Raw genomic sequence first — 24115 nt, forward strand, 5'->3', positions numbered from 1 at the left:
CGCCCCGGCCACACACACAAAAGGCAAACCAAATCCACTGGCATATTAAACTTTTTCTCTCCTGATCTTAATTGCGTTTTCCATGATTCACTTCTTTTTCCCCGTCAGATGCCCTATGTGTAACCGAGGATTTAATATGACGCTAAGATCAATATGGCAGCTGTATATTATTCACTACCATGGTAATTTCACCTTGCAGCTGTTTAATCATAGCTTCTTCAAGATCCTTTCTTCGCCAGCGCCAGCACCGAGCCGGCACTATCTTCCGCATGAAATCGCACGTTGCAGATGCCACAAAAGCCCAAAGCTATCCATAGGGTAACATCTGATGCGGCCTCACACGGAAGTCGGCGTAATCATGGTCTTCATAGATTTTGTTGCGCTCTGATATGTTTAAATCAAAAATTTTAATCGATGAAAAGTTACTGCACAGGTAGATATTACGAGTATTTTTTAAATAGTAGTAAACTAAAATATAAGTACGAGTACGGATAGTGCGATATATTTCACGTTTTGGACTCTTGACTGTTGCGTACAACGAAACCTCATCTACGGAGATACTGTACAACTCCGCAGCAGTTCAATCAAAGCTTTAGTTCCAATAGTCAGTGTACAAGTACACAGAGTCCAGAGGCCCAGAGCTATCCGTGGCATGTGATTCAAGCCGCGAACGGACATCCCGAGTTTAACGTCGAAACCAAACGTAATTCCGCTTCGAATTAATTCCAGTTTGCAATTAATATGGAGCCCAGTATATAAGCCAACATGCCAATGCCAGTTAGTTTAAATCAATCAGAACATGCAGCCGATTTCCTGTATCATACATACACGGAGTTCAACGGACAGATTATTAATGGTTCAGTTAACTACTACCATCGTTGTTGTCGGCAAGATAATTTCAAAGGATCCTGAATTGTTGGATACAATAGATCCAAATTATTTGTGGTTTTAGACCGAAGTTCGGCGCCCAGTACTCGATAAAGTGATTAGTAAATGCGATAGTTCAGCGCTGTCACAAACTGTGGTACCCAGAATTATCGCCAAAATAGTTTAATGGATCACTAGATTCATTACTATACGTATCAACCGCAAAGCAGCGGTACAACGATATTCGCTGAAACGACATTATTTATCGACGCAGTTATTCAGCGCGGTCCGCAAACCAAAAACAGCAATACCATAAAATTCTAAAACATTTGTCGATTTTTGAAGGAGGTAAAAGCGGTAATTCATTTACAAAAAGCGTACGTAACTACGTATTCTTTTTGCACGTCGATGAACATCTCAATTCTCACTCCACGCTAGTAAAATGTACGTAAACGGTAAATGAAACCGATTTACGGTAAATGAAACCGAATGTCAACTGACGCCTGACGGTAATTTATACGGTGATGCTGTATTGGTAATTAAGGTACTCACAAAACGCTCACAAAACCGCAAAAATCCACAAGCAAAGTCCAAAGTAAACAGATAAAAATTTACAAATCCGTCCAGAATATTAGAATTTCTGTCACACCATTCCTTGCTACTAAGCCAACCAAACTTTCCCTGAACTTAATAAATAAAAAAACAACTAACTCGCTCATTTAGGTACACAAACAAATACTAAAAACAAGCGACAAAAAAAACAACGTTACTTTCGCGCTCCCAACTCCTTCTTCAAACTTCCGGATCCTGAACCAGTCAAGCTTGGTTCATGGGAAGACATTTCCGGTGAATCCAAAATCACACCCGGCACCGTGCCGCACACGGCCTGCTCGGCGCGCTGAGCCAAGGAGCTCAGAAAGGCCATTCGCGAACTAAACTGTGAGGGATCCTTCAGACAGTCCTCATAAGAAGGATACTTCATTCGATAAGCAGCTTTAACGGCATCGGCGCCCAACGCTTTTCCTTCAGCATCCTCGCCCACAACCACCGGTCGCAACACCGACGGCTCAATTAAGTCAAACCCTTTCATAATGCTCTGCAGCTCTTTATTGTTTTCCTCTTCATCGTCACTGTTCTCGCAAGCCATCGTTGCTTTCAGCAAACGCACCTTTACTGGCATCTCGCGGAACTGTATATTTTGTTTACTTACTTTATTACCGCTTTTTCCTCCTTTTTTTGGCCGGGGTGTCCGCATCTGGCGCGTTTCCATGTTTTGTACGATGCAAGCAATTCGGAAGTCTTGGTTTCCATTTTGAGCGGCTTTCGCTTTCGCTGGCTCAATTTGGACAAACTTCAACGATTCCGCACTATAGCTGTAGTCAAAAAACAACTCTTCCCCGGCTAGCAAATCCCTTCTCGCAAAAATTCCGATCCGATTTTCTCCCTGCACGCGAAATATCTCCGGATAGCAATTGGGACTAAGCTTCGAATGATTGGCATAACGAATTTTATTTCCCTTCCGCGCCGCATCCACCACACACTCCACATTCAAATCAAACAGGTAGCTCACTTTAATTTGATCGTAAAGTTTCCCACGGCGCTCTGCTTCCTCTTGACTGATCACTTCCCCTGTGTACTCCATGATAAATTCCCCGGTTTTGGCATCTTCCATGATAAAAGCTCCCCATCCGTGGATATCTGACGGGCCGCATTTAACCCTTTTCTTCGAATTAAACAAAATGGCGGTATTCTTACAACATCCGCCTTTGGCCAGTTTGGCCTGACAACGACATAGTTCCGGGTCACATTCGCGGCGGGCCACATAACACGGACAGCGGTTATTTCTGCAATCTCCCACACAGTTGCAGCCCGGAAAACGATTGGCGCAATTCGACGGGCAATCACAATACCGTTCGCAGTAGGTGCGCCGATCGACACATGTGCAAATTTCTTCATCATCACAGCTAACATTCGCCCCGTGGTTACAGGGAATATACTGGAAATGGCGCACGTGGCCCTCCTTCATCAAATCCTGGCGCATTCGGCGACCGGCTGGCGCGCTGGCGAAGCGTCGAGCGGCCTTTTGTCTTGCACGAGCGCGTCTTTGAATTCCTGCGAAAAAATAATAACCAGCTCAAAACTGTGCGCACCAACTGGCAAGTCTAAAACGTGATTACCGTGCACATGTGGCACATGGTTATCATACGATTTATAACGAACATTAAACGCTGTGTTATCAGAAATATCAACTCAGGACTGATGCGGGAAATCACAAAAATCAAATTCGCTGCGCGTGGTTTCAAAATTAGACCGTAACTATGACATAAAATTTTACCATTAGTCTCGTCATATTCCGCCTCGTCAGGTGACATTAGCAATTCCCGGATGGCGTCGTGCGTGAACTGACACGGTCGATCGACAACAACGGCCAAATCACAGTAACTATAGCTTTGTTCATCGCCCTCCGTCATAAAAGTCTTTAGAATAGCCTTGTCGGCTAATGTCAGCGGCGCACAATCGGACAGCGGAATTGCGGTTTTCGTTGGCTTATTCTGGTGACAATGGTCACCACAGGGATTGCTAGCCAAACTGGGGGGAACCAGCGGATACACTTCCGCATTACGACTACTTTTATATGGATGCTCCAAGCAGTCATACCGGAAACAGCGCGTACAAAGGATTCGATTGATGGAGTCAATAAAGCGGGAGACTGTGGGGGGCTTGCCGGTCTCCGCACCCAGATTGTGCAGGTATGTGTGTCGCGGTTGGCCCAAGGAGCGATAATACCGATGCATGACACCAACAGGTGTTTCCGTACCCCCGAACGCTTCACTTATGGCATGAAAGACTTTTTCCGGAATGTTCTGTTGTTGAGGTCCATTTGAAGACGTGCTAGGTTCCTACACAAATTCCATTACTGATTTATTTGTATGCATTCGGTTGATTGACGTGTCAGATTTTACTGCTGTAGAAAGGGATAAAAAAGAGTACATGCAAGATTTAAATAAAACCATAGTAAAACGTCAACAAAATTCCCAAAATTCGTTAACAAAACTAATCATTTACGGTCAAATTAAAGAGTAAAATTGAATCCTCGATTACTGTTAATGAGTTTTTCTCAAGCAATTTCCGAGCATGCAACAAAAGTTTATTTAAATCAGATATACCTTCAGTGTATGTTCATTCACTGATTCCACGATTTCCTTGATCCATTTGTCACTCAAAAACAGATTTCTCGTGCGGCGACATTCCACAGTTTGAGCCGTTTTCACGTACTGTTTTTCGTACTCTTTTATAAACTTACTATCCAGCTGATCTACAGCAGGACAAGCGAACACTTTCTCGTCTTCAACAACCTCATTCCGCGGCAAGGAAGACCAGGCGAAATATCCAGGCAGCTTTTCAATCAACGGCAATTCACGGGCTGGCCCGCATTCTGAATCCACTGTTTTGCCTAACCAAACCATTCTGACATGAGACGAATCATGCGAATCTCAACAGACAACATCTGTTACAGACACTACAGAAGCTTTCGAAGACGATGATGTTAAAAACAGTTGACTAATTGGGCGCCCTAATTTCAAAATGCGTCTTGGCAAACCGCCAAAAATTTGGCGGACTTTTCAGAAAAACGTAAAACACAGGCATTCTGGTGAAAAAAAATAAAACAAACTTCGTCGCTTCTCTTGAATAGGTTTCTGTTTTCTGAACACTTACCAATCAGATAGGATCGCTTCACATACTGAGATTCCGCAAGCAGGTTCCCGTCGACGTCACGGGCAGGAGACACGGGATTCTCCCATGGATTATAATAATTTGGCAATTCCAGCATTTCTGGATGGCAGACATCGGCTGGCCTGCATCGTTCGTTTTTGTGGCCGTGTTGCGATATGGCCTTAATGGCATCCAGAAACTTCTCTCGTCCCTCTTCTTCTTCTGTAGAATGCATGCGTTTTTCCAGTTTTTTCGCACACTTACACGCCACATCGATAAGTTCCTGCAGTTCCGGATCGACAGGCGGTTTCGTATCCACCAACAGATCGGCTTCATTGTGGCCTGCCTCAGCTTTTCGTTTACGCTTTTTGGCACCCTGGGTGTCTGACGGAGGTTTGTTATTCGACGCACTTGGTCCTGCCTCGCAAGGCTCCATGTTGACAGCACAACTCAACGAGCCAACAGACGACAATTAAAGCACGGTCAATAACGAAAACCAGAGGATAGAGATACGCCTCACTCTACGCAATCGGACGGGCATTCCATATAGCCAAAACTTCTTCACAAATAAAAAAATGAAAGTAAGACTGTAAGAAACTAATTAAATGTGCATATTACTAACAGCAACTTACGTATGCGAAAATAACGCCATGATAAAGGATATCAAGGTAGTTATCACTGGCTTAGTAACAACGACTGTTGCACCGAGCGAAGCGATGTGTAACAAAAGCGTTAGCTGAGCACGAATTTCCTCTGTCCCCCCGAAAGTCAAGGCGAAGAATGTTCCGTAACACTTTTTCAGTTCAACTTTACAATAATAGATGTCCCTCACTCCGGACTCGGAGATAGAACTCACCGTGGAGCCAATAAAAACGCAAGAAATGTGTCGCCGCGAAATTGCTGGAAAGCCGTCAGCAGCTCGTTCGTGCAAGCCTGAAGCCGGCAAACGGCTTTAAATTTCCGTGCTCCCCAGGACAGATACCCGTATGACCGTATCTATAATTCTACGGTTCTACCTATTGATACATCCACTCTATGAGATCTTTCAGGGTCAGACCTTTGGTTCCGTTCTAGTTGGGAAACCGGCAATCTTTACGTGATACTCAGTGATATTGTGATTCCAGGTATAAACTTGCTGTGCATGGATGCGATATACGTAACTTATGGTTATAAGTACTTACATCAGTTACATTATTACGTACTCGTACTGTATTTCTGGCACTTCCGTGGTCTTCGGCGCTGCTGTAGAGCTGCAAGCTAAGAGGAAATAATTTTATGAGAACAGTTGGCTACAACCAAGATTCAGTTTTGTTCCATCTGCTTTCGATTTTTTTGGGTCCTGGAAAAGCGAAAAAATACTGTACTTGTGAACAAATTGGAAACGAAGTAACAGCCGCTACCGGCCAGGTGAGAAACGCGCGAACGGAATTTTTCGGCAACGGCTACGTATACAATCTGAATTCAACAGCAGCGATATGGCAGGCTTCCTGACCACGATTGCCTAGCGGAAGTCTTTCGTTGTGAACATGATTTCATAGAACAACTACTGTACGGGGTAGGTGTGAGACCACCGCGATACCCGATAACTCAGACATTGTAGCCGGAAAAAGTTTTATCAAATAACTGAAATAAGTGCAAGTACCGTATCGAGCGCACCGGGCAAATTGTTTATTGAGCCATTGGCCGGCAAACTTTTGAAGTGGACCTGAATTTCTTCTCGCTAAATGTTGAAAATATTTAATTTTTCAGTAAAACGACTTTTAAAATGACTCTTAACAGCAGAGTTCTACGAAGGCGCGTCACGATTGACACACTCCGTTCACCACCGTCCACCTTCACCAATCCAACACCACACCAACACCAAGTAATAACAAAAAAAATCAAGAAATGAAAAAACTATAGTTTCTATCATCAGCTGCAATAAAAGAGAAAATCGTCGAACATTTTCCGCTAATTCACCAAATCACCGAGTGTGAAATCATTGGCCACAAGAGAACTGCCGCGCCCAGGCTCACATGCCGTCATGCATGGGAACGTCGCCATAGACAACTTCCCTAACTTCCCGTGGGAGCTGCTGGGGATTGGTCAGGAGCTACAATTTTGTACACACGGTAACCAACGGAAAACAGGAGTTTCAGCAGAAAGAATTTAGAAAGAATTACACGAAGCACATATCCAGATAGGGCACCGGCGCCAAATACAATGGCTGTTCCCAGCCATTTCGGCAGAGCCGGTCGGTATTTCAGCAACGCCGTGGTGGTATTTATTTTCGAATTTGAATATGGAGGATAACGTGATCTACAACAAACAGACCAATGTTAATAGTCGTGTTTTGGTTAAGTTAAGCAGTTAAGCAACAATAGAATATTCGTACGCCAGCAAAAAGTCCCATCCGAGCTTCTTCTGTAGCACAGAGCGTTTGTGAGAAAACGTTTCAAAACTAGAAAAGCCATGGTAAGAACCGATTCCACTGGATCCAACTCCGCCAAACGGAAGTGCATCAACTGTAAAGTTACCAAACCAAATGTAACTGAAATACGCAAAAATGAACCAATATTTATTTCAATGAGACCTTGGATACGCGCAAATCACACTTTATTAGGAATTTGTTTGATGGAAATAAACCACAACGTCATTGCTCGACGGCATAACTGGAAATCAATATACAGTAGTCTTAAGTTTTCATTAGGCGATTCCAGAAATATGTCAGATTAGCGTAATTTTTAATGCAACATCAAATAATAAATTTTCCAAGGAAGTCAAAAGAATTCAGCTTGTTTATACACTGAGAACGGGGTTTACATATATGTAAGTCAATCAATTACGGAAAGGAAAGCGGACTATTAATCTTACCTGCGCAATGCATAATAACATCGTTGATGCAAGCTCCTCCACTAGTAGTCTGCCTGAGAATCTTATCGCTCACGTTGTTATCGTTTGTGAAAACATATAAGGCCAATGGTTTCTCGCCACTATTGACAAAATTAATCGCGGAATCGATATCTTTAACTGGAACAATTGGCAAAATCGGCCCAAAAATCTGAAACAAAAGGTATATAGAATTCCCAATGACAGTTTACTTGTACAGACTACAGAAAAAAATTACAAATTTAGTGAGAGATAAAACGAAGCCTAAAATCACCTGAACAAACGCACGAAATTTGCAAAGACAACAACTTCAAATGTCCGCCAGGCGCCAGCTGTTATAGCCAACAAAATGGCAATTTCTCACCTCTTGTTTCATAACGGGCGATTCCGGATCCACGTCCCTCAGCACTGTGGGTGAAATGTAACGGGATGTAGTATCCACATCGCCACCGAAAGCAACATTTTGCTGTTCCAATAATCCTTTCAATCGGCTAGGAAGACAATGAAAACATCAGTACAGAAAAAAGCAACCGTTTTTCAGTAACTTACTCGAACTGCCGAGTGGACACAATGCGGCAGAAGTCCGGAGCTTGTTTAGGATCGGCCAGCAAATCTTTGGAAGCCTTTTTCATTGCATCGACCAACTTACCTTGAACGGCAGGAGTACACAACACGTAATCAGGAGCAATGCATGTCTGGCCAGCATTTAGGTTCTTTCCCCACATAATCCTTTTGGCTGTCAAATACATATCGGCTGTCGAATCCACAAAAACCGGGCTGAAACCACAAAAAAATTTTAGAACCAATTTATCAGAAAGCCTTAACTGCCATCCCAGTTTAACGGAGTGTTATATAATACAGTAGCATCACCTTTAAGACAGATTCTTTTCAAGGCTGAACCTTTTTCCAGTACCGCAATTACTGCTAGCAGCAAAATCTACGCAAGAATACCACTTCTAACCTTTTTCCACCAAGTTCCAGCGTAACGGGAGTAAGATGCTTCGCTGCAGCTTCATACACGATCTTCCCGACCATAGTGCTTCCAGTATAGAAAATATAGTCAAACTTTTCTTTTAATATTCTCCCAGTGTCTTCAGGACCGGCGCAGACAACTTCGAAGCAATCCTACACAGAATTATTAACCAATTAAATCAAGGTTTTAGATTTCGCAACAAATATCTATATTTCAAAGCTGTACCTTGTCCAGGTATCGCGGAAGCAGTTGCTCAATTGTGCGCTCCGTGTTTTCAGACACTTCGGATGGTTTGAGCAACACACAGTTTCCTATCAAAATACTACCGTAAACTCGCTAACCACCCAGAAAGCATTTATTAACAAAATTTTGTTTGTATCTAATCAACCAAAAATATTCGAAAATACATATTCAGTTTATTAATACTCTACAATATTCTTTTTTTCGTTAAATAAGACTTCATTCAGAATATTTTCCCATATACAATACGGAAATTATTTTAATCATCTTGTGGAAAACTTTTTTTCAAATACAATACGACGTTAGAAATGAAAAATTATTCGTATTACCAGCTGCGATGGCGCCAACCATGGGACTGAGCAATAAATTCACCGGGTAATTCCATGCGCCAATAATCAGCACAGTTCCGTAGGGTTCATACAGAATGTACGGATTGTCCATGAGAGTGGAGATGGATTTTTCCACCTGGATATTTTACCACTATGATAAGATCAAGCTTCAAGATATTAAATTGATAATTCTTCTGTAACGATAACATAACACAAGTGTCACAGCAAGCGTATATACCGGATGCGGTCCCATCCATTTCTTCAAATCATGCAGGCACTTCCGGATCTCGTTCTTCACTATCTCTATCTCCGTCAGAATGGCCTCTTGCCGAGGCTACAAAATCATATCGCACGCTATTTTTATAGCAACCATATGTGTACAGCAACAAAAAATTCCGATCAAAATTTACCTTGTGCAGATCTTTCCATAGTGCTTCACACAGAGTGTCGGTGTTCTCGTCGAAAAAGCGCAGCAACTGCGTGAGCTGCGCTTTTCGGAAGTCATATGATCGGGTCTTCCCAGTGCGAAACGCTGCATTCAAGCGCTCCACAATGACTTTGGGATGGCCGCTGTTAGTATCGCCATTTTGGGAAGGTGACAATCTCATGGTGCTGTTCTGTAAAATCTTCAGACTGCAGAAGCAAATTACAGAAGCAACCGATATTCCGCAGGGGGAGAACTATAAAAAGCAAAACAGACTACACTGCACTTGTAATACTTGGTCAATGGTCTCATTATAGTAACTAGCGAATAAGCAGTTCTGATAAAGCAGTTAAAGATTAGAATTTTCCTTTGTCAGTTTTTGACTTACGCACCTGGACTTTGATCGCAAACTTTCGCGGTCATCAGTTATGATTTGTCCGTCCTTATCAATTTCTGACACAACCAAAAGGATAACGAGGTCTTCCTTAATGGGCAAATAACAGGTCTAGCAACTTTTTCATCTTTGACCGAAGTCGTCAGCTAACTTTCAGATACTTTGTACAAATGACACACAACACAAACAGGTTTTGTGGATTTCTGTTTTTGGTTGCAGAACTGCGACAGCTCGCATACGTACTTCTATACTTCAAGACAGTTCACACTTCATAGTATAGAAGTACGGTAATAACGATAATAAGATACCACGTATAATAATCGTAAGATACCACGTATGTACGTGTATGTGGATGTATTGTAAATTTACACATGCATGGTTGTATCCACATTCTACAGCGAAGAAGCAACGGGTAGCATACTTACACTGGTGTAAAAATAATTATTTAAAATGTCACATTATTGGACATAACGGGATTATGGAATTATTGGACACAAACTACACAGCTACGTACTATAGATTAATAAATATTTTTGAAAAAAAAACGAAACACCTGACGCTCTATAGAGTAGTCACACCGGGTGGCAGCCACCATGGTTGCAAAGCTAAACAAAATACAGTAGAAGCATATCCCTTAAAAATCTACTTTCTATGGTAGAAGCACGGTACAAAATTATCCTTTTCTATGGTAGAAGTATGCAAGTACTACCACAAAAACTACGAGCGAAAAAACGTTGGGAGTACGAAACTCTTACAATCCTATTAATTTTTCGAAGTTTACACTTTACAGCTGCGATCAAACAAACATACAAATGTCACATACAAATGCACACTGAAGGTGATCTTTAATTCCTCAAGTAAAACGAAAGCAACTACAGTAAAAAAGTTATGAAGACGGCATTTATTAACAATTACAGTGTACTCCGTCACTGCCTAAGAACAAGTCTTAATATCAACAACACAACAGATTAATAATGAAAGATACCAAGAAAACCGCAATACAAAAAATCTAATATTTATATAACGTCCAGACCGAAAAAAACACCCGAAGTTTTCATAGCAATGCTCTGGACCACGTCAGTAACATAAGATTCCGAAATCACTTTCCTTGTGGATTTGCAAAAAATCATACCGGCGAAGTTATGCCGTGCTCTCGTCGGCTCAATCTGGCGATCCCGTCCAAAGTGACTGCGATTCCTACCGGAACTTTCAAAAGACGGACAAAGCTATCCACTGACAACAAGACGAAACTGCTTCCATCGATTTGCTGCACAAAAACAAACAAGGCACTTCATGAATTAAATGAAAGCATTATTTAACGGACAACCATCCCATAAGTTTAATAACTAATTGAAAAGTTTATGTAATGAGAGACAACAAACCGTGAAGTATCGATCTTTTTACTGCGAATCAACGAACAAATCTCATTTTCACCTCTTTACGAAAGGCATCACAGACCGCTTGATCAGATCCAAACAATTTCTCCACCATACTGAGGATTCCAGCAGTATCCATGGTGGGAACTCTCTTAATGTCGATCTCGAATGCTTCAACCACATCAACGACGGAATCCAGAGCATCATCCTCAGGCATGCGCCGTATTCTCTTTCTACGTGACCCCTGGTGGAACGAGTGCTGGTGGGATATTGCAGTATGGATGTCCTTCAACAACATGGATAGTTTGGTCTTCGTCGGCAAATGCGGCATGTTCTGCAGATCGGACAAATCGCCGCAGTCCATATCAGCCGCACAGTGTTTGCAGCGACTGCCATCTACAAAAAATACAGAAATTTATCGAAAACAAACACAAATATCTGCGAAGTCGAACAACATAAGCACTTTTCTGTTACGTACTAAATTCTGAATATTCTACAGGCCAAGGAAGTACGGATTTATTGTGGGTACTACCGAAAGCTAACTAAGCACTTACTTCGCCTGTCACTGCCGATCATCTTAGACAGCTCTGCCTCGCTTTCGGAAGGTCTAAAACAAAAATGCACAAACTAATCTTGATATGCTTTGAAGAAACAAAAATCCTTCAGCCTTACGGGATGAAAATCTTCGACGCTAAAACCTTGCGCGCTCCAGGCGTGTCGTTTGCTACCGCGAGAATGACGGGTCTGTCATGGCTCGTTCCGCTTATCTGTATCCCAGATATAAATCCCTCCAGCAGGTTCAAATTTCCCCCAAGCAATGGGTTGCTAGGTGACAGTGGGGCTAAGTTATGAATCTGCATAGGCAGCTCATCCGGAATTGACAAATGAAAATACGAGAGATCATTTTCGCTCTTCATGGCAAACTGCGGCGGCAAAGGTGTGTCACATTTGAATTCCATTGGTAATTTTCGAAGGCTGTCACTCAAAACAAATACTCGGACTCGATCAGTCGAGCTAATTAAAATGTACCATGTTTGTGAACGATAACAAGACAGAACAGGAAAGAAAAAACTAATCGTGCGTGCACGGATTATGCAAGGCAAGAGGATAACTACGAGCACCAGTGTTTCGAAAAGCGAAACAACAGCCAAAAGGCCCAAACCTGCATTTGCAACAGCAAAACTCTATGGCAAAACTGACAGGAAGTCATGAACAGATGTCAGGGACTCAAAAGCATTAAGGCTTACTCATACCGGCGATATCGGCGTCCGCCCTGGGTTACACTATAAATTTTGTGGTGACTCATTAATTTGTGCCGCGCTTTGATGACAACAGGGTGTCTGCGTGTAAAACAGGCGACTTTACTACAGCCGTTTTGCGGCACTTTACCGCGCTGGCGCAGGTCTGAATCTCTGAGTCGTCTGATGATGCTTACTAATTACTCACTTTAAAACCATTGAAGATTTCTAAATTGGACTATTGTAATTTGTAAGCCAGGCAAGTAAGTACATCCTGATTAAGTTTTTCTAAAAGTGTTTCATTTTAACTTTACAACGCAAAATGATTACCCATACCAGCGTTATGCGCACCTGTAATGCGTGCAGGCATCACCTGTGACCCTGTGGCCTGTGCACTTGCAGCTTTTACCTACATATATATGTACAATATATGTACTGCACTTGCTTCTACGATTTAAACCTGGACAGTTGTCAGGAATATTGATTATTGCATTCACGAAGGAGAAATCAACCGGGATGCGTGATCCAGTTTCCAGTGAACCCTCTGTAATGCGTTAATCTTGTTTCTTGGTTGGGTTGATCAACGGCCATAATAACATGGTACCGGAGAAATTTATTTGAAAGTGGCTTACCAAAACACTAGCTGTTGAATAGCAGTGACTCGCTGCTTTGGGATTCTTATACTTACTATTCTTCGAATCGGATCTGCTAGATTCTTTCAGATAGTTTACAGTGTTTACTGTTATACGATTCCCAGTGTCATAGTGTGTATCCACTATTCAGTCTCCAAGGTGTTCTCCAGTTGCTGGTGTTCTGATTGCAATTGTTACAACTTGTCGTTGTTGGGGGGTTGCGGAGACATCTCTGTGTGGTGGTTCTGGCTCATGTTTTGTTGAATCGGATTTCGATTCTCATTTTTTATGCTGTGCCTGACAGCTGAATTCGGAATAACAATTTCATTAATCAACTGTCCACGGAAAACGCGAAGATATGCATATTAGTTCATTTGGTGGAGCTTCTGTAGTATAGTGTTACGGACGGGACTGTCTGGACTTCACAAATAATCACAATGTGATTGTTTGGTCAAAATCATGGGACAAATCATCAGCTGGCAGGATTTTTCGCTTGATTCGCGCCATTACTGAACCGGTGTGATTTGTTAGTATTCAGAATGTCGCAGCTATCGAGAACAATGGATGATATCAATCTGGCTGAAGTGGAAGAGATGGCACGTGGATCTGGTCCGAGACCACCGTCTGATCGTCAGCTCCATTTGAGTGTGTACTTGTAATCAATTAATCCGTACAAGTATTTGTTATCTGTCACGATATCATAGCACTGTTGATGACTCGTAATTATTAGATATTTTTCCATGAGTGAATGCTTTCCAATCTGTACACAGATATGCTGCGGAAGAAGATCCAGCAGCAGCGCAGCATGGTGACCAAATTATCCAGGGATGATTTGGAAAATCAGCACTTACATCTTTTGGAGGAGCTAGAAATTTTGAAAAAAGATTCAAACACCAAAGATTTGTATATCAAGAGGTACGATAAGCAGCAGCCCAGGTGTTTTTTTGCGAGGCGTTGTTTATTTGGATTATCCCATATCAAGATGTGCTGGGGTTTGGCAGAATTACTGGTATTTTTTTACTGTACCTTAATGGAGGATTGTTTTGGTAATTAGGCTATCCACAAAAATTCTGAGGCTGCAGAAGAGCGAGAATCTGTTTCATGATGAAGGAAATAAAACGCTGAATGGATCTTTGCGCCTTGAGATGGAGCAAAAAATCAGAAGTCTGGAAAATCAAGTGCGTACGAGATTACTTATGTGAAAAATATTGCACGAAATAAATTCCAGTTATCATAACACTGTTACATACGTATGCTGCATACGCTTGTCCACACCGTTATTGACAATTAAAGCTTGATTAGGTAGCGTAGTAAGAAGAATTTACAAGTTAAGGTCGTTTCAAATAGATTAGAGCGATGCCTGTACGAGTGCATCACGTATCGATGCTGTTGGGCTTTCGGAGAGTGCTCATTAATAATTGATTTTAGTTAAAAACTGCCAAAGTGTACGGAACATCACTTGCTGGCAGAAGAGGATCTCGCACACCGGAACCAAGTATGCCGGCTTCCAACAAAGGTCAAATCGACATTTTACGGAATCAGATTCAGGCACTAGAAGTACAGCTGAAGGAGGAACAGGAACACCACGCCCAAAATGTAAAACACCTAAATTATTGTACTGTATTTAAAGATTTGCTGGATAATTGCTGTCGCTTACTAGTATTTTAAGTTTTTATATTCTGTAGTGGGAATATTTTTAGGTCACAGAATTACAAAACGAAATTCAGCTACTGAAGCAGAAATCTGCAAACGATAACGCCCGCTCAGTAATGTTAGATAACATGGAAGTGACACGATTGACCAGAGAATTATCGAAATCTTCCCAAGAACTGCAACTGCTGAGAAGTGACTACAATGAGATTAAGCCGGTTCGCGTGGTTTGATTGTACTGGCACCAGTCGAGATCTTAATAATTTTGTTTTCGCCTTTTGTACAGAAGTTTGAAGAGCTGCAGATCAACAAAATCATCCTTACAAGGGAAAATGAGCGGTTAAAATGGGAAGTGGAACGCCATGTTCAGAACGTGGACAGTGTAGAACGACAGCTGCGGGAAGCGCGTGAGAAGTCATTACAAGGCATACAAGTAAGCGCATGAAAAATGTCTTCGCTGAAAGAAACGATTTTCCTATTCTTGTTTTGGTTTGTAGGATCAGGAACGAATAGCCAGAATGGAAAACGAGTTGACCCGGTTAAGGCGTCTGGAAACGGCACCCTCTGTCTAATCGTGCCGAGAACAGCCAAATGCTCCACGGAACAAGGTTACTGAAGACGTGCTACAGGAGCAGATAAAAAATTTGGAATCGGAACTCGATAAGGAATACAAAGAAAGTCAAGCACTGCGGAAGCGTCTGACGGATCGTGAGCAGGAAATGGAGAAACTTCTTAAGGACATTACGGAACTCCGTAGTGCTCATGTTCTGTTAACGAAGGAGTGTGAGAATCTGCGGAATCGAGTGCATGACGCTATTGAACCACTAAAGGACACTGACGGCTGGTTTAAAATTCCCCCTGTTAGTTCGCATTCGTAATACCAAAAATTTTATATTTGATCTTTCGCATAAGTATACAATAAGTTCATGGGTTCGATTTCGGTTGATTTTTTGAAAAAAACCTCATAAAATATTTTTTTAGAATTTGCGCAAAGAAGAATTTGGCCATGCCCTTCGCCTATATGATTCCTTCCAGTCACGGCGTGATGCTGGAACTGCTACAGAGCCGTTTACGGAACGGATATCCAATGTGCCAGATAAACAATTGGCTACAGACGAAGTCGATCTAATGAAAGGAGATCTGGATCGCTTGAATCGTGAACTAAGAGTCACAAAAGAAGAGCTGCGAAAAGCTCGAGATATTTTTAGTGCCGAAAATATGCAAAACCAACGAGCATACAATGACGTACGAAGCCAGATATAACAATGGGCGAAAAGTGCGTCGGTCGTAATTTTTACGTGTTTGTATAGGTGCAAGTGGACATTGATCGGTCACGGACAGAAATTGCCAGTCTTAAGCAAAACCTGGAAGAAAGCCATCGTGAATTATCGAAGAAATCAAAACTTGTTGAGGAATTGCAGCGTCAGTTACGCGACATTGCAGAAGGCAGCATGGTGTACAATTTGGAGGAAGATTTGGTGGATCAAAGTCGACTTAGTGCGGATAATATTGTGCTGCAACATGGGGATAACCTGTTGCAGCTACACTTTGGGCCATTCGCTTTTAATCAAGAATTCTTTGCCCAAGCTGATGCCCTCCGGATTTCTCGATGGAGACTTAAGTGGAGCGTTTTTGGAGAGGATATGTTCGCACAGGATTCAGAACAGTTACGACCGGATTTCGATTTCACAGCTGTGCACTGCATTACAATGGACGAACGCATTATGAAGGACATTGCTGAAGTGAGTAATCGATGATAAAATACTTGGATGTTTTTTTTTCGTTTTTTCATTAATTATTTTTAGGGTTTTATCCGCATTGAACTTGTCGGCATTCGGAATGATTTTTCAAGGGCCTTCGCTTTCGCTACATTTAGCTGTCGCAAATTCTTGACCGAATCCAATCTGAAACTGAATCGAATCCGTGGCGAGGTGCCACTGGTTAGTCAGTTCAATATCGGAAAGGATTTCGGCATTATGGTATATTGGATGCGGTTGAAATTTGATGTGCAAGAAACTCAGGCACTTTTCAAGGTAAGCGGTTTTTTCAGGGCTGTTACGTTTGGCGTTTGAAAATTGCCCCAAATTTTTGCCAATATGTAGGCTCGACAGAAAGCGTTGTCGTATGTCGAGAGTAAGGCGAACGGATTACCCGATCCCGATCAGCTTTGGCTGCAGGAACAATCTTCACTGGCTAATTTGCTGCACATTGAAGTGAATAACTGTCGCAGCGTGAAGGCCTCAACCGGTTCCTCACCTCCAAACCCGTGTGTGCTGTACCAGTTTTATAATGGAAAAACGACTTACACACCGACCATCATTTCCAGCGAGAATCCCCGGTTTGAGCACCGTGCCACGTTTCGTGTTACCGAGGATGAAGATCTGCGACATTATCTTATGCACAAAGTATTACAGTAATATTATAGAACTGCTTATTACTGTAGAGTATTATTAGTTAATGTAGCAGTATTTTGTTGTTTTTTTTATGCCAAAATATGGACATGCAAAGAAGATTTCATCCCTGAAAACATGATTTAAACATCGTCACGCAGATGCAGACAGTATTAGCGTAATGTGCTTGCAGAAACTGGATTTCTACGTAACCGATACAAAGGATTATAATGACGATCATTTCCTGGGCTATTGCCAGATCAGTTTGTCGGAATTAACGGAGCATCCCATACTGGACCGCGAATTGCAGCTTTTCGCTCAAAATGAACATCCCAACGGTACTATTACGGTGTCGTTATATTGGGAACGACCATATGGAAAACACCAAGACAGCAACGGTTATTCTGCAGCTCATGTGCCTAACCTTTCCGCCCGGGTTAATCGAGTCAGTCTCACCCCCAGAGGCAGTTTGGTTAGCGTGACACACAACGCAAAGTTGTTAAAGGTGGACAAGCCGAACGAGCCGCATACGACTAGTCCATCCCGTCATCCTACCATCGACAAAAGTGGTATGCCGGCTCAGAAAACTGAAGAACCACATCCTATTCCGCGAAAGAGTATCCGAATTGACATGCAAGCTAATGCCGCAATGCAGGCGGACTCACGAAAGGGAAATGATTACTTTTCGCCACCATCATCGTCCAATCATCGCACTGTCAATCATATTAGTAGCGGCTTTGAGCAAACTAGGGTCACATTGTGGAAAACGGAAATGGACATGCAGACAAAGCGGTGAGTCGTGATTACAGAATGTTATTAAGGAGGTGTTATGAGGAAGAAATATTTTGGTTAGTAACGTGGTCAGTGTCTTCTGTCCGCGGATCATTCGCCCTAATTTACAATTCTGAATTTGGTTTTTTTGCGGGCTGCTTTTTAATCTCTGAGCAATGTGACAGTTAAATGTTAGTAGTTATTTATGACTGAGGTCCATGTTCTTTCTCAGTAACTTCTCTGTATCTGTTAATATTAAACTTGTAGAAAAACGAATCCGGTCGTTCTCAGCGTGGAAATTCGGTTGACAGTATTTCCGAACCCCCAACTAACCGCAATGGCGGATCAGCCAGAAAGACATCATCGAACAACCCGATTCCACAACGCAGGGATAACCACTCAGAGGAATCCCGCACGGCACTGCCGCACTCCGATGTCACTCAAAAATCGAAAGACGAAATAAATCGAAATAATGCCAGCCAACCTACGTCTGCCCGAAATCTGGAGGCTCCTCGCCGCCCACCGCGAAGGATACGGGATACGCCTCGTTCGGAAGGCGCACTTTCTAGTCGCGGAAATATAATAGGTTCGCCTACGGAAGGCAGCGGTGATGCCACAGCACTGATGAGCCCTGATCACGTTCAGACTGTTCGAGCGGAACTGCACTCAGTGCCAAATGGCGATCTCACCCGAAAACCTTCCAATGCTTCGAACGTCCGGCAAGCACAGATGGGAACGAGTCCAAGGAATATCCCCGAAGATAGCGTTGTGATTATTGTACATTCGTTGTATTTCATACCGGGAGCCTCTGTCCTCAGTGATGATAGGCCTGGGGAAGTATTTGTAGTGATTCAGTTTTTATCCGTGGAATACGAGTCTCCTCTGGCTGTGATCAAGCCGAACTTGCCTAACAAGGATCTGACCTTTGAATTTCAGAAAGGTACTGCATCCCGATAGACTTCGGTTTCTCATTTGTGTGATTATTTATAACAGAAGTGTTGCGTATATCATTTTGTCATTTCAAAAGTAGAATATAACTTGAAATTACGCGTAAAGAGGGGGATTATTTCGAAGAGATAGAAACATTCGGTACTGCGACCACCGGCCCGGCCTCATAGTTTTCCTCATGCACCTTTGATGCGCATGTGTTGTCATTACATTGTACTAAGCAATCTTTACCTGTTTTTTGACGTAAACCTCGTTACGATTTTAGTTTTCCCTATGAATTCCAAGACCCATTCCGAGGAACGTAGACTGGTGTTTGATATGCTTAACTCCTCTCCATCCGGACGTATTCAGTTTAGTGTATACTTGCAGTTAGATGACGAGGATTCGGATTCTGAGTTGATCGGTGTTGCCGCTCTGAGTCTAAACAGGCTATTAATAAAAGAGCAAGATGCAATCGAGGCCGAACTGAAGTGTGGGTTTATTATGCGCTTTGTACGATAATTTACTTTTTATGCATTAATTTTCTGGTGTTTTACAGTAATAAATCCAGCAGATCGAGTGACCGTTGGATATGCTAAAGTTACCGTCCATGCCGTTCAAGTGCTGCTTGATATTCGACAGGAGTATAGACAGTCGGTGTGATTTATGATCCCGGTTCCAGAAACGAATTATTGCTTAATTTCGATTACTGTACAAAGAAATGAATCTCGGTGGTTGAGTGCTGCTCTACGTGAACATAACTGATTTGTGAACTGTTTCTCATTTTGATCTTCTTAAATACGCGGTTGTGCCGGCTTTTTTGTTTGTGATCTTTGTCACCAAAAAATGCTAAATTATGAAATAAATCAATGATGATGTTGGAGAGACTTTATCCTAACTACAGATTTGTCAGCAAATTCATTTTATCACATCACGTTATCAACTTCTCAACAATAGTAATGGCTCTGTGCTCGCATTTCGCATCCACAAAGGCTTAAGGACTCAGTTTCACCTTTCCCGATTGTCCCGATTGTCAAAATGCACACGAAATCGCCGTAACATTTAACCATACATTTACCCGGTATCATTTAAAGTACAAAACAAACGCAAAAATACAAGCAGACAGCAATGACGTTTTCATCAGTACAAAGTATGAATGCGCACTTAGCCGGCCGCTAAAATCACAGGAGATTTCATATATCCTTGGTTTAGAATTCCGTTACTTTGGATGTCGAAGGAGCAAAATAATCCGTAATTCTCTTCGTCTTTGGCTTCGAAGGGGGCGTTTTCGTTCGGACTGCGATAACGGGATCTTCTAACTTTAATCTAGAACACATTTCAACACCAGTTCATTCCACATCGGTTAAACCAGAAAACAACCTACTGGCTGCCTTCTAAGCGGACCAATCGTAACTTGCAAAATTATGTTTGTGTAAAACTTTTTTACGTTTGATTTCATCAAGAGCATGCCAGAAGCGGGACAACATAAAACATGTAACAACTGCTTAATGTTGAAAAGTGTAACAACTACCGTATGCATCAGTTTACTAATTCAAGTCTCAAGCACACCTTTTTGTCCCTTTGGAAGATACATCACTAAGCTGTTCGGAATTGAGGCAAAGATCGATGTGTTGGTTCAGCTGAACGAAATCTGGATCTGTCTGAACCGTCTGTGCACAATTCGGACACTCAATAGATATTGCCGGCGCCAACGTGTTTTGATCGACTCCTGGCGAAATCACACTGCACTCGTTAACTTCTTCGTCCAATTGCATTATGGGGGATTCAATCTCTGTATGAGCACCGTCAGTGTCGTGAACTGGACTGCTTTCGTCGATTTGTTTTGCAGGTACCAAAAACTGCGAAATGCTCTTTTGTTTAAATTTATCATCAGCCGCAGCAACATCCTGTAACTGGGATACTCTCACGCCTGGACAAACACACCACGCGTAATTAGCACTAAGGCAGAAATTACTGTAAAGCGGAGCATTCTGTCGTCATTCGGCATTTCGTCACATATTCGGCAATCTTCTCACCCATTAACCGTAAGCGCAGTTTCCCATTTGCGTTCCGGATTTCCGTTTCCAGCAGTTTCTTAGCAATCGGGTAAATTTCATCCGCATGTCCGATCAGACGAGGCACAGAATTAGCGCGAGTATAGGTTTCAAATGTGATTAACTTGAGCTTAATGGTTACGCATCTTCCCTGTATAAGACATGCCGACTGCAGAATCTGCAGGCTAATTTTTCACGCCAATATTTTGCATAATAACGTGAGCAACGGCTTACGCATATGTTTTTCTCTTCCATGGATTCTCCCAAATCTTCCGTAAGCTCTTCCAGTTTCTTAAACAGATCTTCTGGTTTCCACAGTTCTCGGAATGTTCTAAAAAAGCGATAAAAGTAAAAAATATGCCTAAATCTGAAGGGAAAGTTCTGGCAAAAACTGAGTTCCGAATTTAACAAAAGAATCATAAAACAACACAATCTGCACAACTGTCAACATCACAAAATAGTTGTGCGAGACCTGGAGTAAACGCCCAGATACAACGATCCACGTACGGTAAATTGTAAACGCAAACAATTAACTCACACTTTACTGGCGCCAGTCACACAGGCTGCGATTATGAAAACCAACAGTCTGAACCAAGTGAAAATTACCTTTCCGTGCTGATGCTCTTACGCTCATCATCGTTATCCAAGACAGTAGACCCTATCCCCAGTGACACCCGCAAGAAATGCTCCAGGGATAAATCAGAAAACACCAACGCCTGTGTAAATAAGTGATTGATTTCACACAGTGCTAAGCTGTTTCCACTGACAGCGTCCTTAATTCCCCATTGTTATGCATGAAAGACTCACCAGAATGTCTCCCTTCGTATTCAAATCACCGCATGTTGTTACACCTAGTGCAGTTAAAATCTCCTCCGTTGCCGCACCGATACCTGGTACCTAAATCATATTCAAAATCCGTAAAAAGAAATAACAAAAGGAAACAGACTATGATCAATGCGCAACCTTTACGGATGACGCATTTGCAGTGTACACAGTACACCCACATTAGTTTGCTCAAATGAAATCAGTCAACGAAAAACAACGGGGTTGCCTACCTTTCGCACTGGGAGATCACGAATGAACTCCAAAATCACATCTCTAACTGAAGGCAGTTGATATTGACCGTTGGGTTTGTTCTTATCCGTACAGATCTTGGCAAGCCTACAACCATATGAACCTACTGCAGCACCATGCAAACTAATACTTATACCGTATTCGTACACGAAATTTATTACTGCATATTACTGAATTTATACGTATCAGAACTCTTAAAAATTCTGTGTTATTTTTAGTGACTAGGACCATATTAGTAAACTATCAGTCAATTAATACAAAACGAGACTGAGAAAACTGTGATATGAAAAATCAATAACAAAGGTAAAAAGCAAATGATTATGAATTCGTTGATTTTTGCAGGAAAACCATACATCGTGTTACAAGAAATCCCAGCGCTGCAGGTTAAGGATGTTTTCTGAAAGATTCTTATTCGCAGCTCATGTACAGCACCATCCGCATCCACCCCGGCAACAATCTTCTCAGCTGGACGCCCACACCGGGGACAGCATGATTCTATTTCCGCCCCACTGTCTGGATGAATCGGGTCAATCGATGCTTTCTTTTCAGTTAAATACAAGCAGTCGCACTGCCACACCGTGCGCTGAGCTTCCGAAAACTGACTTCGCCTGTGGAGATGATCCGTAATGTCAAGGTACGCTTCGTCCAGCGATGCCGAAACGAAGTTGGGATCGTATTCCGCGAACAGCTGTCGTACGATTCGACCCACATCTTGATATTTCACGAAATTCGGTGGAATGATTATGAGATCAGGGCAGAGCTTTTTGGCTAGAAATCCCGGTTGAGCGGCGCGCACGCCGTATCGCCTGGCCACGTAATTTGACGTAGATAACATTGCTAAAAAGCATAAAAATTATCGCTACGAAAGCGAAAAATTAAAACAAATCTGGAAAAAGACACAGGCGTTAAATTTATTTACTTAACTATTTTTCCTGACTGAGCCGCCACTAATCGCACATCTCAAATTTTCCATTTACATATGAATTAAAACAATTCCCATTTAATTTTTCTTCTGTTGAGCAAGAAACTGATTTAAATGCCAAAACTTGTACCAACCATTTGGCATTAATTAAAAGCAACAAGGATTCATCGCGTCGAGGGTTTAAATCAAACCAGCACATCAAAACCATAATAAAAAATCAAATTAAAAAAATTTTTTTACCAAATCCACTAACCGTTCTATCGTAGTAGACTAGTAGTTGTCCAGTGCGTCAGAAAAAATACTATTACAAAAAAAAGATGAGATTAACTTACACGAACATCCAACAGCTACAGGCTTGGTTTTAAGCTGAGGATTATCGCGCATTTCCACCGCCGCAAAGAACATATCCATGTCCACATGCACGATTGTGCGGCTCAAATCCCGCTCGTCTTCCAATTCTTCAATAAGCCTCTTGGCCTACAACACCAAATCTAAGTAAATATTTGGGCTAAACACTGACGTAACGACAAACGTTTTAAATCTTGCACGTATGATTGCCCGTATTGTGGCATTCGTCATCTAGAGAATAACAACTTAATAAAACAGTGTACATATGCTGATATGCAGTTCTAAAATGCATACCTTCCGTTCCGCTTCTGCGAAGTCCTCCGCTGACGCTTTCGCCAAAACGTCCTTTTTCGAGGCAATCCTTTCCTCTATCAACTTATGTTTAACCTTCTTATTTTCGTGAAATAGAGAACCTTTGGAGGCCTCCGTAAGGATTCGACTAATATCGTCTTTGGAAAGTCCATCCATCTGCGAAAGACCCGCTTTGTTGTCGTTTAAACGGAACATGCCCCCGCTGAAATCGGCCATTGTATATCGGGAACTGGGATCGTCAACCCCAGTTCACCGTGCGGAAGCCACAAAATACTCCAAGAGAATTCTCAACCTTTAGAACTAATAAAACAGAACTGAATTATGTTTTCGGTGTCTGTATAATAGTACCGAACCAATAATTATTTCAGTAACACCATTAATTTAGTTGTTGGCGAAAGCGGGAACTGAGCAGTGAGCACAGCTGCACGGCATGTAATAGGCTAATAGCGACACATGGCAATGAAACACTGTCGCCCGACTGCGGTGGTGCTCGCGGTATTCGGTACCAAGAAAGTTGTAAGTACTTGAGTCTACTTCCAAAACGGAAAAATTGTTGAAAGTTATACTTTCACAGCTGATGTGATAAACTACTTATTAATAATATTAGTTAAC

The 24115-nt window shown here is 42.1% G+C and overlaps 5 protein-coding genes across 6 annotated transcripts; 1 reads left to right on the forward strand and 4 right to left on the reverse strand.

The window, feature by feature from the left end:
- Positions 1 to 1343: 1343 nt before the first annotated feature.
- On the reverse strand, positions 1344 to 5382 carry LOC129600650 (histone-lysine N-methyltransferase EZH1-like). Its single transcript, XM_055499193.1, has 5 exons — positions 5214 to 5382; positions 4585 to 5140; positions 4035 to 4321; positions 3203 to 3767; positions 1344 to 2979 (listed from the first exon to the last, which is right to left on the reverse strand). Exons 2-5 carry the CDS (start codon positions 5015 to 5017, stop codon positions 1634 to 1636), a joined length of 2631 nt encoding a protein of 876 aa, XP_055355168.1. The 5' UTR covers positions 5018 to 5140; positions 5214 to 5382; the 3' UTR covers positions 1344 to 1633.
- An 851-nt stretch (positions 5383 to 6233) lies between these two features.
- Positions 6234 to 10074, reverse strand: LOC129599499 (aldehyde dehydrogenase, dimeric NADP-preferring-like). Of its 2 annotated transcripts, none has more exons than XM_055497766.1 (12): positions 9808 to 10074; positions 9402 to 9608; positions 9230 to 9325; positions 8992 to 9127; positions 8648 to 8733; positions 8411 to 8574; positions 7999 to 8226; positions 7814 to 7940; positions 7435 to 7621; positions 6956 to 7085; positions 6744 to 6879; positions 6234 to 6673 (listed from the first exon to the last, which is right to left on the reverse strand). In XM_055497766.1, the coding sequence occupies exons 2-12, from the start codon at positions 9597 to 9599 to the stop codon at positions 6593 to 6595; spliced, it is 1569 nt and encodes a 522-aa protein (XP_055353741.1). In that variant the 5' UTR covers positions 9600 to 9608; positions 9808 to 10074; the 3' UTR covers positions 6234 to 6592. The 2 variants fall into 2 exon arrangements, with proteins under 2 accessions (XP_055353741.1, XP_055353733.1); XM_055497758.1 differs by having other exon boundaries at positions 9402 to 9671; positions 9808 to 10072.
- Positions 10075 to 10637: 563 nt separating this feature from the next.
- On the reverse strand, positions 10638 to 12361 carry LOC129602787 (uncharacterized). The gene is made up of 4 exons (XM_055501937.1): positions 11858 to 12361; positions 11740 to 11792; positions 11244 to 11581; positions 10638 to 11076 (listed from the first exon to the last, which is right to left on the reverse strand). Exons 1-4 carry the CDS (start codon positions 12142 to 12144, stop codon positions 10936 to 10938), a joined length of 819 nt encoding a protein of 272 aa, XP_055357912.1. The 5' UTR covers positions 12145 to 12361; the 3' UTR covers positions 10638 to 10935.
- A 304-nt stretch (positions 12362 to 12665) lies between these two features.
- LOC129601313 (protein fantom-like) lies at positions 12666 to 19646 on the forward strand. Its single transcript, XM_055500092.1, is given in 16 exon segments — positions 12666 to 13700; positions 13826 to 13970; positions 14110 to 14233; positions 14484 to 14651; positions 14756 to 14923; positions 14992 to 15138; positions 15203 to 15565; positions 15687 to 15950; positions 16016 to 16447; positions 16511 to 16738; positions 16808 to 17110; positions 17289 to 17887; positions 18134 to 18328; positions 18331 to 18806; positions 19080 to 19286; positions 19353 to 19646. Coding segments are annotated over 16 exon segments (4029 nt in total). The 5' UTR covers positions 12666 to 13594; the 3' UTR covers positions 19457 to 19646.
- A 36-nt stretch (positions 19647 to 19682) lies between these two features.
- Positions 19683 to 23889, reverse strand: LOC129602208 (DNA polymerase kappa-like). The gene is made up of 10 exons (XM_055501198.1): positions 23486 to 23889; positions 23176 to 23320; positions 22275 to 22758; positions 21903 to 22008; positions 21655 to 21744; positions 21454 to 21563; positions 21082 to 21178; positions 20830 to 20998; positions 20363 to 20723; positions 19683 to 20119 (listed from the first exon to the last, which is right to left on the reverse strand). The coding sequence occupies exons 1-10, from the start codon at positions 23717 to 23719 to the stop codon at positions 20002 to 20004; spliced, it is 1914 nt and encodes a 637-aa protein (XP_055357173.1). The 5' UTR covers positions 23720 to 23889; the 3' UTR covers positions 19683 to 20001.
- Positions 23890 to 24115: the final 226 nt, after the last annotated feature.

This window comes from Paramacrobiotus metropolitanus, unplaced genomic scaffold, assembly GCF_019649055.1.
Source record: "Paramacrobiotus metropolitanus isolate TYO unplaced genomic scaffold, Prichtersi_v1.0 Parri_scaffold0000004, whole genome shotgun sequence".
In the NCBI taxonomy this organism is placed as follows: Eukaryota; Metazoa; Tardigrada; class Eutardigrada; order Parachela; family Macrobiotidae; genus Paramacrobiotus; species Paramacrobiotus metropolitanus.